Source organism: Xiphophorus maculatus, chromosome 17 (assembly GCF_002775205.1).
Source record: "Xiphophorus maculatus strain JP 163 A chromosome 17, X_maculatus-5.0-male, whole genome shotgun sequence".
Classification (NCBI taxonomy): domain Eukaryota; kingdom Metazoa; phylum Chordata; class Actinopteri; order Cyprinodontiformes; family Poeciliidae; genus Xiphophorus; species Xiphophorus maculatus.
Window position 1 is genome coordinate 30,161 of NC_036459.1, and position 18,665 is coordinate 48,825.

General features: G+C 45.4%; 2 protein-coding genes across 7 annotated transcripts in view; one reads left to right on the forward strand and one right to left on the reverse strand.

Moving 5' to 3' along the window:
- Positions 1–18,665, reverse strand: part of ccdc136 (coiled-coil domain containing 136) — a 27,706-nt gene continuing 9,041 nt past the window's right edge. Inside the window, exons 1-12 of one of the 6 annotated variants that reach the window (XM_023349858.1) lie at positions 15,435–15,521; positions 13,055–13,788; positions 12,658–12,776; positions 12,294–12,467; positions 10,892–11,176; positions 10,700–10,774; positions 10,275–10,568; positions 10,085–10,202; positions 9,766–9,967; positions 9,441–9,575; positions 7,117–7,229; positions 3,828–3,913 (exon numbers count right to left, since the gene is read on the reverse strand). In XM_023349858.1, the coding sequence (XP_023205626.1) occupies positions 7,125–7,229; positions 9,441–9,575; positions 9,766–9,967; positions 10,085–10,202; positions 10,275–10,568; positions 10,700–10,774; positions 10,892–11,176; positions 12,294–12,345 (1,266 nt within the window). In that variant the 5' untranslated portion in view covers positions 12,346–12,467; positions 12,658–12,776; positions 13,055–13,788; positions 15,435–15,521 and the 3' untranslated portion in view covers positions 3,828–3,913; positions 7,117–7,124. Of the gene's footprint in view, positions 3,914–7,116; positions 7,230–9,440; positions 9,576–9,765; positions 9,968–10,084; positions 10,203–10,274; positions 10,569–10,699; positions 10,775–10,891; positions 11,177–12,293; positions 12,468–12,657; positions 12,777–13,054; positions 14,458–15,434; positions 15,522–18,665 lie in introns of those variants that run through there. The other 5 variants (XM_023349857.1, XM_023349859.1, XM_005813727.2 and 2 more) reach the window with 5 other exon arrangements.
- LOC102227899 (D(4) dopamine receptor-like) overlaps positions 17,281–18,665 on the forward strand; it is a 6,336-nt gene continuing 4,951 nt past the window's right edge. Inside the window, exon 1 of the mRNA XM_014474412.2 lies at positions 17,281–17,364. The gene's annotated coding sequence lies outside the window, so the exon portion shown is untranslated. The remainder of the gene's footprint in view (positions 17,365–18,665) is intronic.

The window sequence follows — 18,665 nt, forward strand, 5'->3', positions numbered from 1 at the left end:
TAACTTTGCTATTAGTATATTTAGAATCAAATACAATAGAAATACTCTTTAGTGTTGTACAATCTGTCCGTTAAAATGATGAAAACTTTCAGCCTTGGAAAAGTTCTGCTGTGAGACATAAAACATTTTTATTAGTGCAGAAAATTACAGAACAAACATCTGAGCTGAACTTCTGGATCAGAACCATGCAGGTTATTAATGTTGGTAGCGTCGCATGCAGAATGACAGTTCAACATCGTTTTCTGATAAACAACTACAGCTAGATTATTGACCTTTGACCTCCAGAGACAACTCAAGATAATCCCAACAAATTGGAAAGCTGAAAAAACTCAAACTAAGTTGTTGTGATGTTGGTGTTCAGGTCTGAGTACGGAGTTTATGTAGAGCCCAGTTTGATTCAAACTACAGACAGCAAAGAGCCAGGAGGTCACCGCCGGACTCTTCTATCAAAAACTGAAGACTAAAATGTTCATGTTGATCTCTGCTTGGCTGACATGCCAGGAATTTACAGAAAGTCTAGAAAAGCTGCAGGAAGCTGCTGTGACCCGGTTCTCATCCAGCAGATTCTCCCTTTTCCTGCAGCTTTTCAGACGTTCAGTTTTCTAGATTGTTGCAGACATTTTTACAGCTGGTTCATGAAAGGTTTGGTTCTCATGCTCGTCCTGGCAGGTCCAATAACCGGACACATCGACTTCAGACTGTGTGCAGGAATTTCTTGCTCCAAGGCACTGCGTCTCCGCTGATCAGGATCAGTTTCGTTTTACTCTCTATATATTTTGGTCTCCAGTCAAATATAAGCATAAACTTACCTAAATACGGAAAAACAGAAGAGATTGTTACCTGACAAAATGTTTAAACCTAGAGAGAAAATCAAATCTGGTAAGTCTAACCCTCCGGTCATCATTCAGTAAATGTGGATTATTCTCATAGCTAAAGAATCCTACAATGTTTTTTATGCACTACATTAAATCATATTGGAGAGAATCAACATCCTCACTAGCACATTTTTACATTGAGGAGACATTTATGCAACAGGCAAAGTTTTCTTTATTCATCCTGTCTGAACTGGGAAGTTAAGAGTTGGACTAGTTTCGTTTCACAAAAGGTACAGGACATGGAACATATTCTCTCATCATATACTGAGTTTTTATCCATATTATTTACCAGGAGAGTTCACCACTGTTATTTTGGCAGCTGTTTCCATCCCACCATCAGCTGCACATGAAGTCATCAGTTCAGTTGTTGCTAAGCTACAACCACAACACCCAACGTGTTTGTGACAATATCTGGTGATCTAAATTATGTCTCACTCTCTGCCGCACTTCCAACATTTTAACACTCAATCAGCTCTTCTGCCAGACAAAACTAAATGTTTCCTCAGCAACAAATTCTAGATTTGTTGTGAATGTCAGGTTTGCATACATCACTGCAAGACCTCCCCTTAGAAAATCAGATCACAATGTTATTTTTCTCTGCCAGGAGTATAAAGCCGTTATTCAGAGGCAATCTCTAAAGAAGAATACTGCGAGAAGACAATCACAGGAAGCTGAAGAAACCATGCTGGCTTGTTTTGAGGCTACTGATTGGATCGCTCTCTGCCAGCCTCATGGAGATGACATCAGAGCCATGACTGATCTGAACCTCTGTGTGGACGGCAGCGTCGCCACCAGAACAGAGACAATAACAAACCCTGGATCAGCAGGGACCTGAAGAAACCAAAGAGCCTTTAAGGAAGGAGACGGGGAACGGAAGCAGCTCCAGTCCAGATCAGAGACAGAAGAACAGGAAGAACCTGGAGGACAAACTGCAGAGAAACCAAATCAGAGAATCAGGAAGGAGGAAGATCTCAGGCTGCGGGCAAAAGGAGGATCAGATGGATGGATTGTTCCAGCGTTGTGGAAGACATCCCGCTTTATTCTGCGCTCAACGATTGTAGACCTGTTGCTATGACGACCCACATCATGAAGGTCCAGCAGTCCGATTCCTGTCATCTTCAGAAATACTCAGATTACTCTGCAGCTGTCAGAGGATCAAAGCTGGTGGACAATCATCCTTACTGCCAACAAGTGGTCAAGAGAAAGGTCAAAGGTCAAACCCTGTTTCCATCACAGCAGAGGATTATAGAACCCCCAGTGTTCATCTGGACAGACTGGACTGGAGACAGAGAAGGGTCTATAGGAGGACCAGAACCAGAACCAGAAGAGGCTCGACAACCTGATTAAGAACCCTGGTTCTGTTCTGGTTCTGTTGGACCTCTGTAGTGTGCATTTCATTTCTCTTTGGGATTAAAGGAATATTTTGGAGCTGAATTAAATCAGAGCTACTTTTCCAGTCAGTTTTTCCCCCATTAGACCCTCCCTCTCCCTCATCAAAATAAACAAAGCTTTATTGAACTGAATCCCATGAACAAATCTGTGCTAAAATATTTGAACTTTTAAAGCAACTTTGGTATCACCACAGTGTAATCAGTTAAATAAGCTCCATGTTTCACTGCTACATTGGCTGCTGCACAACGACAAACACAGAAATGGAAGTTTTGTCACTTTATAAAGGAATTATTAGAGAAAAGAAAGCTCAGTCATTAGATAAAAACACAAGAAGCATCAAGCAGACTGAAGCAGAGTCAATGGATGAAGAAAACGTTAAAGTTCTCCTTGCTACAGTTTCTAGTAGTCAGAGCTACTCAGTATGTGCAAAGTGTTACTTTAGTTCAGGAAGAGATAATAAAGAGCTAAATACACATAACGTGTCTGAAATGTCAGCAATAAACCATTCATTTATCAGCTGGACAGTGGAAAGACCTTCCCTCACATCACCGACAGAATCAGCACCTAAACACTTCCCTTCAGAACCAAACGGAACCAAACAGAAGATTCTTCTCTCCAGCAATCAGGGCTGCAGAGGAAGCTGCACCGCCCCCTGGCGGATACTAGAGAGAATTGTTGGCTTGATGTGCAATTTGCAGAAGACTGAAACATGAGAGTTTCCAGAAAGTTGCCAACGTGTGAACCAGGTTGCTCTTCTATGGGATGAACTAACTGGAGGGAGAGGAGAACATTTTACAACATCTGGGTTTGATGCTTTCTGGTGGAATTCAATCTGCAGAAAGAGGAAAAGTCCAAAAACGTTGACCTGAAACTTGACATTTAAACAACCAACTTTAGCAGGTTTTCTGTGAAAAATCTGCATGTCATTATAGTTCAAGTTATTATTATTAAATGATTGTTTAAAATTAGATGCAAACCTAAAAATCCAGATTTATGATCCAGATTCCCCAGTCTGGAAAGAAGGACCAGTTTGGGTGAAGTTCTGTTGTGTGTTTGAGAACGGGAACGTTCTCCGCTCATTGACTGATATTTACCTCAACATTCCAGTTTGCACTCAGTCAAGGTGAAAGTTGCTCATATCGATGGTTTGAGTCGGTCATCAGACAAGCCTCATGTTAACTGATGAACTTTGAAACTTTGCTTCTTGTGTCAGATTTAGTTTTTGATCAAATTGTGATTAATTTAAAAAGCCTCTAATTAATTACATTTTCAAAGGCGTCCCACCGTTTTAACATCATGATATTTTTCTGTAGGAGTTCTATCAGTTCACACATCCAACACGTTGCTCTAATGCTAGCTGTGGAATAAAAATGGATCATAGAGGTGGATCTGCAAAGCCCAGAGCTGAATGACCCGCTGACCTCCAGGAACAACAACCAGTCTTTCCTCCACTCTGACGTCTGTGCAGAGTTGCATCATGGAGACATCATGGATGGATGAAAGCAAGCCAACAGGTTCCCACAGCATGCCGTGAGGTCACTTCCTGTTAGTCCTCAGGCCCTGGTAAATCTGGGGACAACCAGAACCAAAATGGCCGCCACCGCGACCGCCGCCACCGCCATGTTCCAGCCTTCAGAGTCGCTTTTCTGGAAACAAAAAAGAGAGTCATGTTAGAAGCATCTGTAAAGGAGGATCACTGTCACTTCACGCTCCTGACAGCAGGTCTTCTGCTGAGTCGCTGTTGGTGAAAATAGATGATCCTGGTGAGCTCATCAGCGCCACCTGTCTGTGGACCAGACTGAGATGAACCAGTTTCTATGAAACCACACTGATATTTAACAAGGAGACAACTCCTGTTCTCCATCCCAACAACCAATCACACACCTGCAGGTCATGACCACAACCACTGAAGACAGCAGGGTTGAACTTCTGACAGATCAACCAAAAACTGTCTTCATGCTGTCAGAGACCTGATGAAGGGTCAGGGGAATAAATCATGTTTAAAATGACCAAAACAAAAGATCAGGCACGTTTTATTTTGCTTCATGTTTAAATGAAAGGTGCATTGATGGATTACTAGTTCATCCCTTCAATCTTAACGACCAGTTTCCCAGAATAGCCATTTTTCAGACTGTAAACTCATCATTTTACATCATAAGTCATCCAGAGGAGGTTTGCACCTTTAACCCCTTAACTGCCACCCCCAAAACACTTCAACCTTATCCAAAGGGCACATGAGGACACTGCCATTCCCAACCAATGGAACCAATGCAGCCTTAAAATGTCCCAAGATGACATTCTTTCCAATGACCAGCAGGGGGAATATGTAGACTGCTAAGAATCTCTGACAGTCTACATCCCCAAAGTAGGTCCGGCATCCTGCGTGTTTAAGTTCTCTCCCTGGTTTAACGCACCTGGATCCAATGATGGCTCATTAGAAGGCCTAAGAAGATCACTGACCCGATGAGACGGTTGTTACTGCCACCATGGAGAGAACTAAAACGTGCAGGATGCCGGCCCTCGAGGACCAACTTTGGGGACCCCTGGTCTACATACTGGTCATACTGGTGGATCCTGCTATGATTCCACCTTCTGCGCTCACAACCAATGCAAAGTCCTGACAGGAGCTCCACCAACATGGAGCCACAGTCACGATGGTGTTGTAACCTAAACATGAGACCAGTGAGGCCAGTTCACCACAGCTTTATCTTCCCAGGTCAGAAGCTCCTCTAGAAAGTTCTGGATCTACCTACTAGATCTGTCTTAGTCAGATGAACCAAACATCCAGATGATGTGAACCATTCTCCTCTGCAGAGGAGGAAGTGTTTGAATGGCTGATTCCACTAACTAAAGACCGCCTCTGCATACTGAGCTCCATCCAGAAATGATGACATCATGATATGAAACCACTATGTAACCCAGGTGGCCGCCATGACCCAATCACCTTCCCTTTAAGTTGATTGTCATGTGTGCTTCCAGGTTTTGTTTTTTCTTCCCCACCTTGCTGCTGCTCACTGTTGGTTGTTTATAAAACAACCTGGAGTTTCTGAATTGACTCATCACTCATTTGATCTCTAAAACTTGAAGATTGCGGTGAGTTGTTAAATACCATCTGACTTGACGTTGTATAGTATCTGCAATGATAGCGCCGCTAATATTTCCCTCCTGTTGAATCACTTGCCAGGTTGTGATTCATTGACAGCTGGTAAACCTTCCTGATTTGAGCAAGTTATCATTGCATCCACCTCCTCAGATAATCCGTTACTCGACAGTGAGTAGATAATAGGGCGTTATTTTCGCTCTGCTCCGCCAGTTAGCATTAGCATTAACTCTGATCCATCGACAATCAGTAGCCCACATCAGTTTAGTCTACTTATTAATTACTTACTTAATGAAGAATCACACTGTTGCAGCCGAATTAAAGACCACACCTTTATTATTTAAGGGTTTACCTTTCAACTTTAGATTTGATTATTTTTTCCATGATTTCTTTATTGGTGTTGCAGTCCATGTTGGTGCAGCAATGAAATTTGGTACCTAATATGATTTAGTTTGTAGCTACTTTGATCAATCACATTTGCAAGTTGATTGATTTGATTCAATATTGGTTGTTTGTAACGACTGCTAATTATATTATTTAAGTAATTTTGAACTTGAATTATGAAGTGCACTTTTTTTTAAAAAGGATTTAAATTTTTCTTTTTATCTTCTGTCTTTTTTATTTTTTCTATGAAGTTGTTAAAATATAGCAAGTATGTATTTAATTGTTTTCTTGTCTCTCCCATTTAGTTTATATAAATATAATGTTTATATATGAACTTAATGTGTGTTATCTGGTCTTTTAGGTCAGGTTTTATCCCTTTGCCGTCGCATTGACTCACTTGATGACGGAAGATGGCGAGCTACTCACCCACCATCTGGTGGTAGGAAAACGGAACTACACTTTCCCTACAGAAACGAACTAAACTGAGTATTGAAAAGGGAAAATAATTATTCTCTCTTTGTTCTTGGATCTTTTATGGACTCTATTACGTTTGAAGTATCACTGATTATTATTATAATTGTTTTTGTTGGTGTGTGTTTTTTCCCCTTCTGTTTTTTTGGAAATTTATTGTTTTGTTGTTTTGGTATTATTATTATTATTATTATTATTATTATTATTATTATTATTTCCACTGCAATAAATAGCAATATTAACAAACTTTATTTTTTTTGTATCAGTTGTATTAATTATTCACCCCACTCATGACTCCGTGCCGTACCTACTTCTGATTATACAAACTGGTTAACACTACACCTCGCAGTCAGATCTGCTCAGTTGAGAAAAGCGCTACAACTAGAACCTGATTAGCATCTCTCAGCCATAGTGAGGAGCTCACTCTGTTTTTGATGCCCCATGAAGACTCTGCACCTGCCTCATGTGGCTGTTGGGTCTCTACCCACAGTGAAGTCAGCCATCCCCAACTAAAGCTACTGACAAAAGATAGTGATGGTGAAACAGCATACTGCCTCCAACCCTGTTTTACAAACAGGTAACATCAGAGTGCATACTTGGGTTTAATGGACGTTATCTTTGCTCTAGAAAAGCTCCTTCTGTCCTTTAACTAGTTTCCAGTAGGAACATGGCTTCCCACTGGAAACGAGACACTGTGTTCTTCTTTATAGTGGCATTTATTCAGACTCATTTCTCATGATATCAGTGCAGCCTTTGCTGAGCATGTCTGAATGACACACAGAGATCAGGAGCACCATCAGGTTTCATCTCCACTAGCTGCACTAAGGTGCTCTGAGCAGGTTCTCGTTTATCAGCCATTCTTGGCTGCAGAAAGAAGCAAAGCCATGGCCATACCTGGTCCCTTAGGACGCCAGCTCCTCCCACCAGCACCAAATCAACGCCACTATAACAATCAATCCTATGAACGGGATGGAGAGGACGGGGGGCTCTGAAGGACGGGTGCAGTTCTGGGAAGAAGACAGGGTGGGGTGTAGAGGGAGGAGGGGAGAGGAGAAAATAAAAGCAGAAAATAATCTAAGTACTAACATGAGAAGGTGTGACAGGGAGAATATCGACAGGGACTAAATAAAATGTGACTGGATGAACAGAGAGAGAGATTTAAAGACTGGTAGGTCAAGCATAACAGAATTTTATAGTTAACAGTATAAAATTCATATTAAACAGATCTGACGATGCTCAGTCGAACACATGCAGACAAACAGATGGACAAGAGATAACTGAAGCATGCTCAAAGGCAAAATGCTCAGCCAACATGCTAACGCTCTGTCACTGTGACGGTCTAAGGAGCATCTGTAGGGTCACACTGGGGCCATGAAGGGTTGGACGGACTGGTTTACCCACCACGAGCCACAGAGATAGAACAACATAAGGGAACACTTTGATAAAGAAGGATGAAGGAGGAAAGAAGCTGCTATGTAAAACTCCCAAACCAAACCAAGAACAGGTCCAAGACCAAGAACCTGACATTTGCTTTTGTTCAGAAGGTGCTTCGTGTTTTACCTGCAGGGGGAGCCAAAGACATTAAATTACAGCTACATGTTCAAATGTTAGAACTAGGAGACTGTAGAGATAGAATCCCTTCATGTTTGGACTTAGAACCATCTGTCATGAGGAACAACCCAGGGCAGGTACCTAGCTACCAGGGGTTAGCATTAGAGCCGATGAAGTACTGTCCAATAGCTTTGATCAATCTCTGCACTGAGGTCAACAAGATAAGAAAAGTGAAGTTCTACCAGAGGCAAAAGCTTCAACCTACACACCAAGATGAGAACCAAAGACGAGTGAAGGTCAGACTATCAGTCGTGAAACGTTGAAATGTTCACCACAGACGAAAACACCCCCAATCTGTTCACTGTGAAGGTAATGAGATTGTCTTTGTGCCATATGTTGTTTCTGTGATCCTTTCTGAGACGGATCCTACGAACCAGGACTGGCTAGACATCAGGTCAGAACCAGAACAGCTTTCAGATTAAAACCATGGACTGGATGGTTCCACTCAGGATCCTGATCCACCAGAATAGAAAAGCAGTGTGACTGAACTCTCATGAACATTCAAATCTCCCAGGCAATGATTGGTAGCCAGGGCCACAGAATTGGGTTTTTTCTATTATTATTTTTTGGATTTAGTGGCCTTTATTTCACAGAAGATTGACAGGAAAGAGGGTTGAGAGAGAGGGGGAAGACATGCGACAAAGGTCAACGGGCCGGGACTCAGACTCCTGATGACCGCCCAACATGGGTCACGCACTCCGCCGCGCTCGGTCTGCCCTGCAAACCACTTCTGTTCCAATAACGGTTTTACTTTGATGCAGATTCAGACTGAAGTCACCCAAGACCTTCAGAGAGGACCATCAGAAGTGTTCACATTTAATTTAAATTCACAGATTGATCTCAACTTGTTCAGTGAACTGTTTTTAAGAGTCCCACTACAGTTAGGTGTCAGCTCACCGCAGTACCTGTACGTCTGTCTCACATAAAGAAAACAAACTTCGAGTTTCTATCAGATCTGGTACCTATGGGAATTTCATGCAATCAATATTACCAACACATCACTGGATATTTGTTTTTCTCATTTTTTTTGTTACCAAGACCTCTTTTTAGTAAAATCTTTCACTCTTGCATCGCTGTGTCTCAGGTGTTTGTAGGAATTGTATTCAGTTAAAGTTGTTCAGTGAACTGTTTTAAAGAGTTCACTTAAAAACTCCCAGCCGTACTGGGATCCCCTTTCAGCTGGAAGGCTGCTGGTTTGATCTTTTGCTTACTACAATCCCCATAGTCATCAGCCCTTGAGCAAACTTTTGGGTCATGTGACACCCTCTCTGGGGTTCCTCATCAACATGTAGACGGTCTCCATCAGTCAGTTTAGCAGACACCGAGGCAGACACATGGAGAAAACAAATGTTCTCAAAAATGTTAAGAAGCTTGCAACTAAAAGTTTAAAGGTCTGCTGCGGAGTTATCAGCCAGCATGCACACACATGGACAGTAGTTATGGCAACAGAGGGCTGGACTCTCAAGGCATCTGAGGTTTCACCTAGCAGATCTTTGTTCTTACCTTGGAGGGAACCTGGTGTTCCTCACTGACTACTTCAGAAACCCTGAGCTGTCTGACTTTCAAAGCAGGACCACCCAGCTCCCACTGACCTTCTGACCTCTTACCTGCAACTTTCGTCCCAGCAGCTCCCGCAGCTCCGCCTTGCAGCTCTGCAGCTGCAGCTGGAGAGCTGCTCGCTCCCGCTGGCTGCCTTCGTGCAGCTGCTGCAGCTCCTCCAGCTCCTTCTTCAGACCTTCACACTGACACAGGGAACATCCACGCCTGGTGTTCATCAGACAGCAGTGGCAGGCTGGTATTAATGACACCATAACTCACAACTGAGTTTAACCACCGGATAAAAAGCAACCAGCTGATCCCGAAAATAGCAAACATTTGTACGAATCTACTGAAAACCAGAGAGCAGGAAGCAACAGGAGCTAAACCCGATACCTCCAGCTGGACCTTGAGAGCCAACTCTTCTGCCATTCTCAGCTGGACCTTCAGGGTCCTGATTTCATCCTGGACCGCTGACGAGTCCAGATTCTGCAGTCCGGGTTTGGACTGGGACAGAGTGATGTAGGAATCCGCCTTTAGATGAACCTCCTCCTCAGTTTGGCCCTCAGCTCTGACTTCCAGGTACGAGTCACCACATCTGAGACAACCAGGGAAGAAGGGTGAGAAGATTCAGCTGATCCAGTCCTTCGCTGCCTACCAGAACCAGCAGTAATGTTTCAGTCTTAGTGCTGAACATTGGACCGGAACCACTCACATGTCTCGTTGCTGCAGCAGTTGTTCCAACTTGTTGCTCAACTCCCTGTTGTTGCTGCTCAGAGTCTGACGCTCATTGGTCAGAGAAATGACCTCTTCCTGCAGCTGAGTCACATCACCTGAACACAGCACCGCCCATCAATCAGCAGATTCCTGACTGGTCCCGACACGAGGCCGCGTTGCTAGGTTACCTGACTGGGCCGTGCGGCGGCTCTTCATGCTCAGCTCGGCTCTCAGCGAGGTGACCTCCAGCTCGTACTCGGCCGCCGTGGCGTGCAGGCGCTGCAGCTCCACCCGCAGGCGGCACAGCTCCTCCTGCAGGGAGGCGATGTCGTTCTCCCTCTCTGCCGCCGCCTCCTCGGCCGCCTGCTGCAGCACCAGAACCTCCTCCTGAGCCGAGCGCAGCTCCTGCTGGACCTCCACCAGCTCGCTCTCCTTCTCCTCCTCCAGGCTGCTCATCTCCTCCTGTGCCGACCGAAGCTGAGCTGCAACAAGAGAGACATGACTCAGCCAGGCAGCGTCCACACGCCGAGAGGACCGGTCAGAACCGGGCCAGAACCAAACCGGGTTGGAACCCAGTTTCAGTCCAGGAGAGTCAGTGTGTGGCTTCCTCCACCTTGCAGCCTCTGGATCTGCCGGGTGAAGCTTTCCGCCTGATGGGCGCTCGCCAGCCGCTCCTCATCTAGCAGACCTTTGGAGGACACGCAGAGGTCAACTAGAGGTCAACAAGGTTTTAAAAAAGCACACATTGAATATGGATCAGTGGTGTTGCTATGACAACAGGTGACCAATCCTGACCAATCCTCACCTTGCAGCTCCATGAAGCTCTCCTCGTGTCGCTGAGAAACCTCTCGAGTCTCATCCAGCTCCAGGAGAAGTTGCAGCACCTGAGCTCTAAGCTCCTCCAAATCCTCCTCCTCTCCCTGATCATCTTCTTCAGACTCCCTCTCCTTCACTTCCATCTCTTCCTCCTGCTGACCCTTCTCTCCGTCTCCCTCAGGCTCCTCCTTCTCCTCCATGGACTCCCTCTCCTTGGCCGTCAGGGTATCGGCCAGCATGCCGGGTTTGTCCTCCTTCAGCTCACACAGCTCATCTGCAGACAGTCACACAAGGAGTTCCTGAAATGCTGCAGCAGCTTCCTGGCTCCAGACATCAGGAAACTCAAGAACCAGCCTGAGGAGTCTGTCCTCTGGCTCCCTCTGGTAGTGAAAACTCAACAAATCAATCCATCATGAAAGCTATTTTAAATGTTTCAAAATTCAACATTAGGAAAACGGCAGCATAAAGTGATGATTCCTGCATTTCCTGGGAGGAAGACTGGAACACTAGGGCAGCAGGGCCTTCATCCTCACCTTCATCACATCACCATCATCATCACCACCACCATCATCCTCACCTTCATCACCATCATCATCACCACTGTTAGAGATATTTTGGTATTATCATTTTATTCTTACTTTAGTTCACATTCAGCCTATAGATCATTGTGATTTTCTGTTTAAAGTGTTCTCTTCCTTATGTGTGTATGGAGGTCACTACTGTCGGTTCAACTTTACGCACCCCCTAATTTAGTAACTACCTGTGAGCAGTCGTATTTTGTTTTATTGACAGTACTGACCGAGATTTGAACCGGGCTCAGACCTTTGATCAGATATCACATCTGGAACTGGGTTGTTAGATGTTTGGGTTAGAAGCTTTATGACCTCTGTTGTGTTTCCTGACTGCCCCCTTGCCTGTTCTTCTTTGACAATAAAAACAGGAGCTGTTGTGAGAGCAGATCAGAATGCTCTGTGGATTCCTCGGAGGAAGAGTTCTCAGAGCGTTCTCCTTTTGCAAAAGCTCTACATGAAATTCATATACGTTGTCTGTGGTTCTTTCTTTTATTTAGGTTCGAAAGGAAAATACCTATCAACCACCACCATCACCATCATCTTCATCCTCACCTTCATCACCATCACCTTTATCATCACCACCTTCATCACCATCACCTTCATCATCATCACCTTCATCACCATGTTGGGGAGGAAGACCCTACAGTGACTCTGAGAGAAACTGGACGTTTGATGATGGTTTGGGAGGACAAGATGGCCGCACAAACTCCTGGAGAATTCACCTCCAGAACCGCCCAGAGAACCCGTCCAGACTCACAGCCACATCAACACTGACTGATGCTTTCCTCACAGAACTACCAGAACCTCTTCATCACTGACCAGAGGGGTCCAGCACCTCCTCGATGACGGGCGGCAGCCGGAAGCCGTCCATGATGCGACCGATGCAGGAGGAGCTGCTTCTGACGGCGCAGAGTGTCGGTGGGGGGGTCAGGGGTCAGGTCACGACTGAGAGAGACGCAGTACCTTCTTCATCCTGCAGGGGCCTTGAGAAAACTGAGGATGGAGGCAGAGACAGGAGGACAGCGAGGAGATCGTTAAAGATTTGATTATTTTAATGGATTTTCTGATAATGTCTCAATTTAACATCCAGAGCAAAAATACTAGAGCAGAAAAACATTTTCTAGGGAGATCTGAACATTTTTCATAAAATCAGATCTGGAGACCAAGGGACGCAGATCCTGACCTCTGACCTCCGGGTGTTCTACACCAACATCTTTACTGTCATCGTCTCTTTGACCAGAATCAGGTCCGCTGGGTCAACAGGAGGACCGGTCAGCACCAGGAATCATCCTTCATGTTTCACTGCAAAAGATGTTCATGCGGACCCACTGACCTCAGAACCAGTTCAGAACCAGAACCAGTCCAGAACCAGTTCAGAACCAGAACACCCAGAACCAGAACCAGTCCAGAACCAGAACCAGTTCAGAACCAGAACATCCAGAACCAGTCCAGAACTAGAACCAGAACATCTCGTTTCTCTTGTTGTTTTTCTGTTTTCAGCTTCATCATCATAAATGTGGAACTGCTCCTTTAATGTGCAGCAGCAGCTGAACCTGCTGCATCAGGCGATGAAGACGTACCTGATGAAGAGCTGCTGCTTTCTGCTTCTCTCTGGATTACTGCAGTCCTCTTCCTCCTCTTCCTCGGTGTCCTATATTTCCCCCTCAGTGTCCGCTCCGCCTGCAATGCCGACTGACGTCACTCTATGCTTCCAACCCTCGCCGCTCATGACGGGAATACAGAGCGGAGCCGCAAGTCGCAACGTTTAACTGTTTCCTGCCAGGAACTCCTCTTCCTCTTGTCCCTCCTCTTCCTCCAAGCTTCCCGATCAGCTGAGGTCTGATGAATCTGTGCAGGAGAGCCTTCCGTTCGCAGCAGACGGGAGAACGAGACCCGAGACCCAGTTCAGAGCTGCTCGGTGTTCGTCACTGCTGGAAACCGTAGCTGCCTCCATCCGTCTGGAGCGGTTGCTAGGCAACAGAGACTTCCAGGCTGAGAAACAGAGGAAGAGTCAGCCAGTCAGATATCCAGTCAGTCTGGGTTATTCAGGTCCATCACAACTCTCCAGAGCCTCCTGTGATCCGGTCCAGTTCTTCTCTGCAGCCCTTTGCCTCTAATCCAGGAAGTCGAGTTTAAATTCGAGACTAAAATCAAGAGGGATTAGTGAAAAATGGCGACATGTTTTCTGCTTACAGCAAGATGCTGATCTAGAGGATCACATCATCTGCTTCCCGTTGGGAACTTCCCAGTTCTTCTGACTTGCTTCTGTTTTCCATTCCCAACCCAACGGATCGTGACGAAGCCTCCGTCTGTCCTGGAGATTTGATGGATCTGATTTAGTCTCTTGACTTGCAGCTTCTCCTGTTTCACTACATTTTAAACCTGAAATTATTCTTTTCACTGAGTTTTCAGGGGGTTTTCGGTTTAAATCTTCGAAGCGCTTCAGTTTCTATAGTTATCAGCGTGTGAATGTGATGCGCTTTGGGTCCTCTGAACCTGATAAAGTGCGATGGGAGTACCGGCAATCAGAAACGGCGTCATCCGGTCCGGGAGTTTATTATTACCAGAGGTGAAGAGTAACGACTTACATTTACTTGAGTTTTTTGGGTCCTCCACTTATTATTACTAAAAATTAATGACACAGGGTCAACTTTCTTTCTAATGTTTAAGCGAGAAACGCTGCTGCAGTCACTAGCGTTGTCCACTGTCGCCCCGTGCTTTCTCAGGGGCAGAGCAGCTGCAGAGTTGATGACTGCTGTCTGCTTTTAGTATCTTGACGTAATCACATACATTTGAAAAAAGGCTTTAAATGAGACGACATCAGGTTAAAAACGGTCAAGTTCAAAACATGAATAAAAGTTATAATTAATGATTCCAGGTAAATAGGTGGAGATGATAGTCTGATGCTTCTTTATTGTTTGGTTGAATAAGTCAAACTGTTTATGGAGTTATTGGATTAAACTTTTTACCTCATCTACGATTGTAAAACTTTTATATTAATGGGAAGCTGCAGGTTTAAAAGCTGAAAAGTTTCTGGTTAAAATACATTCAGCATTTTTCCATTTCTATCATATTTTTCATAACTTCAAACAGTCTTGTTTCTCTTGTATTCCAGTCCGACTCTAGGTCCTGTTTGGAGACATCTTTATGTACTGGCATAGTCAAAGTCCAGACTCAGACTGATTTCAGTGGTCAGGACCTTCAGAGAGCAGAGCAGAGTCTCAGTTGGCTCTAAATGACGCTGTCGCTCCTGACCAGCAGGTGGCAGCAGAGGAGCAGAAAGCTTTTCATCTGCTTAATCATTTAAATTCAACATAATTTATTTACAGATGTGGATTCTGATTTAATGTTTTGATCTAAACAAGTGAGTTTAGTCCAAGTTATTATTTAGTAAATTGTAACTGAATGGAAGCAATGTCTGGCAGATTTCAGAGAGTCACTGATCACCAGGTCAGTTTACAGGTCTGAGCAACACTCTGCAGAAGATGAAGAGCGAGAAGCAGCAGCTTTATCTCTGCTCCTCAGATTCAAACCTTCATTCTCCTTCAACCTTCTCCATCAGATGGAGATCTGGAGAACCTGCTCACAGCTCCAGGTACGAGAACATGAGCCGCTCCCAGAGGCTTCCTGTCCGTTAGAAGATCCACTTCCTGTTTACTGAATCTGAATTTAAATTCACAAATTTCATATTTCTAAACCTCATTTGTGGACAATGGGAGCCGATCTTCCTCACCTGGTTCCATCACTCTCCCTGTGAGTTCACGTCAAAACCAATGACTGGATCATCATGCGTATTATCAGAACTGCAATCATCGTTGTCATTTTATAGATTGTTTTGTTGGGGGTGTTTTTTAATATAAACCCCTTTTAATCGTTTGATAGCATCAATTAGTGGTCCAGTGAGAAGGACAGCGGCCATCTCCCTCTAGAAACCCAACTCTGGATTAATCCTCATCAAACCTTTGAGGTAGAGTTGGTTCTCTTGATGAGGAAACACCGACTGAAGCTGCTGGCCTTCCTCGTCCTGCTGCTGATGGTCAACCTGCTCAGTGACCTCTTCCAGAGGAACATCGGCTCTGCAGAGAGGATGGATAAATATGGCCTCCATTAGGAACCAAATGAAATGTGTGAGCGGCTTGTGTTGAACCTCATTAGTCCAGCTTCGCTCTATAATCCGTTATTTAAATGAAGCGGCAGGTTTTTCCAGCAAAGCAACAGTTTAATAAAAGTGTTGCAGCCTCTTTGGCAGGTTTAGTTAAACTGGGGAGTTTTTCTTCTCCAGTCTCAATTTGGTCATGAATTATTTATGAAACATGCGTCCAGCAGGATGAATGAGGATAAAAGAGCATTTCTGCAGCTTCCTCTCACAAATGCTAATAACACAAACTGATTAGCATAAGCAGCATCCTCCTCGCCTCTCAGCCCATTATGAGAGTCAGAACAATCAGGTCTGGTCCTCCAGCCGCTGGAGCCGAGGTCGCAGAGGTCGCTCCAGTTGATCTCACAGGGAGATGTTGCACCACCCCACCTGACCACATCATTGTCGTAAAAACCTCTCCAGCTCTCCACCAGCGAGGGAGACGCCAGGTCAGGTCCCGGCCCAGTTCAGCCAGTACACACACTGGACTCGGTCTTGTCTTAAAGATGCTCCGGCTTGTGGATGAAGGTTCCCTCCATGTGAGAAACACTCCTGAAGAATATTGGAAGTTTTAAGAAACCAAGACGAACCTCAGGTCCTTCAACGAGGCAGCACCAGTCCGGAAGAGCCACATGGACCCACAGAGACCTTTGGACCTGGGCCAGAGGACCAGCAGGACCCTCACCCTACAAGACCCGTGTCTCAGAACCAACCTGTCTGGGGTTAACAGGAAACAGCAGAGCCTACAAAGTTCTACTGGACCTTAGTCTGGTTCTGTTGAGCACTTCTGGACTTCAGAAACATCTCAGTGCCTGACCTTAGGTCGGAACCAGAGGTCCCCAACCCGGCCCTCCATGTTTCAGGTGTCTTCCTGCTGCTGCAGCCCCTGGAGGACAAAGGAGGTAATGCAGGTGTTCTAGAGCGGAGAACATCTAAAGCAGGGGTCTCAAACTCCAGTCCTCGAGGGCCACAGTCCTGCAACTTTTAGATGAGCCTCTGCTGCACCACCTGAATAGAATAATTAGGTCATTAAGGCTCTGGAGAACTGATCTACACCAGGAGGTCATTAAGTCATTTCATTCCAGTGTTTTGTACCTGTGGCACATCTAAAAACTGCAGGACTGTGGCCCTCGAGGACTGGAGTTTGAGACCCCTGATCTAAAGGGTTCACGGCTAACTTGAGCACCTCTGGTCTACACTACGGTGTCCCTCAGGGCTCAAGCTTAGGTCCAATTTTCTTAACACTGCCACTCTACGCTGATCACACTCGGCTCTTTACTCGCCAGATGACCTCTGACCCTCTGATGGACATTTTCCATATTAAGTCAAATTCTCTTTGTTTTTAGATTTCAGATCTGGGTTGAGACTCAAACTCAGGACAAAACAGCAGCGCTAACAACGGCCTCAATTAATTCACTCACCCGTGATGAGGTGATGGTTCTGGTGGTTCTGGTTCCAGCAGCAGAGGAAGAGGATCCAGCTGGATTGATGAAGAGGAGGCAGTCTTCATCGCTGCTGACTGCCGGCCAATCACAGCGCAGCAGCAGAGAGAGAGGGAGTGAGGAAGAGGAGGAAGGCTTTGGATGCTGAATCTTTTTATAGAAGCAGAAAGTTATTCAGCGGAGCTGGGAGCAGCTACAGGTGGAGGACGGACAGATGGACGGACGGGATGGACAGGACGGACCCAGAGACATGAGAGACAGGAAATAAAAACAGAAGAGGAGGAAGTGGCAGAGAGGAAGCTCTGAAACTGTGAGTTTGACTCTTCTTTCACTGCGTTTTGTTGGTTCTCGTTCTACTGAAATGCTAAAATGTCGACTTTCATTCAATCAAAGCCAGAACCGGCTGGCACTGCAGCGTCTCTGCCTCCAGGATTATTGTTGTCTTTTATGGATTATGGAAAATGTTTTTATTATTTGTTCTTGTTTATTATCTTTAAGTTTTTAGTTTTATTGGCAAACGGCAGGAAACATAACTATGATTCCTCGAACGTCTGATGACAGACTGACTTTGAGATGGCCGGCCCGGGTTCTGTTAGCTGGTCCAAACTGGGTCGTCACCAGAACAACAATCCCAAACACAATAGAACCTTTAGAGCGTGCTGAAGGACCAAGCTGCTGGAGGGGCCTAGTCAAAGTCCAGATATCAGCCTGGTTGAAATTATGGGGCATTCAGAAACCTCTGGAGTCGACCCGGTTCCAAAGCAGTGGGTCGGGGGGTTGGTCTCTGATTGGCCGGTTGGTTGGAGCTTTGGGTTCTGCTGTTTCCGTCTCTGCGGGGTTCAGGTCCTCGACCCATTTGTGAATCACAGACATTTTCTCTGCCTGATTTTTAATGTAAATTCATGTCATGCTGGAGGCTTTTATTGTGAAAGGATGACCTCCCCCAGCTCAGCTCCTCTTCATCAGATTACAGCAGATGTGACAGATGTGCTCCTAATTTATATTAATGAAAAGATTATGGATTATAAACACACCTCAGTGTCATGTGACGTCATAACCTGATGACCTCATTGCTTCGTTATGTCACTTCCTGTTGCTGCACATAAGATCCATATCTGCCATGATGGTCCTGCTGATACCTGGAGAACACCTGCTGAGGCTCCGCCCCCGCTGTCTTCCATGCTCTGATTAGCATGATCACTTCACATGGAGGAAACCGCCTTCACGCCTGTTGCTATGGTTACTGACTCAACATGACTCTCCTCTTCGTCAGAGGAGACAAAGAGGAGGCGCTGCAGCCCATCAGAGCCCCCAGCGCCAGGTGGGCTGCAGCGCCTCCTACTTACCAAGTTTCATGAGACCCTCGGTGGACCGGCTGGTCCAGGTCAGAGGTTCTGACCCAGACGACACCACGAGGCGGTCCAGCTCTGCCCGTTCTTCCTTCAAACATGTCTCAAGGTATCCAGTCCCCTCATGCTGGTTCCCAAATGACTATAGTTCTCTAGACTTTGACTAGGCCATTCTATTGTTGCTCTGCTGCTGTGTTTGTTGTTGACCCAGTTTGGACCGAGCCTCAGCTGATGGACTCACATTGACTTCTTCAGCTACTCC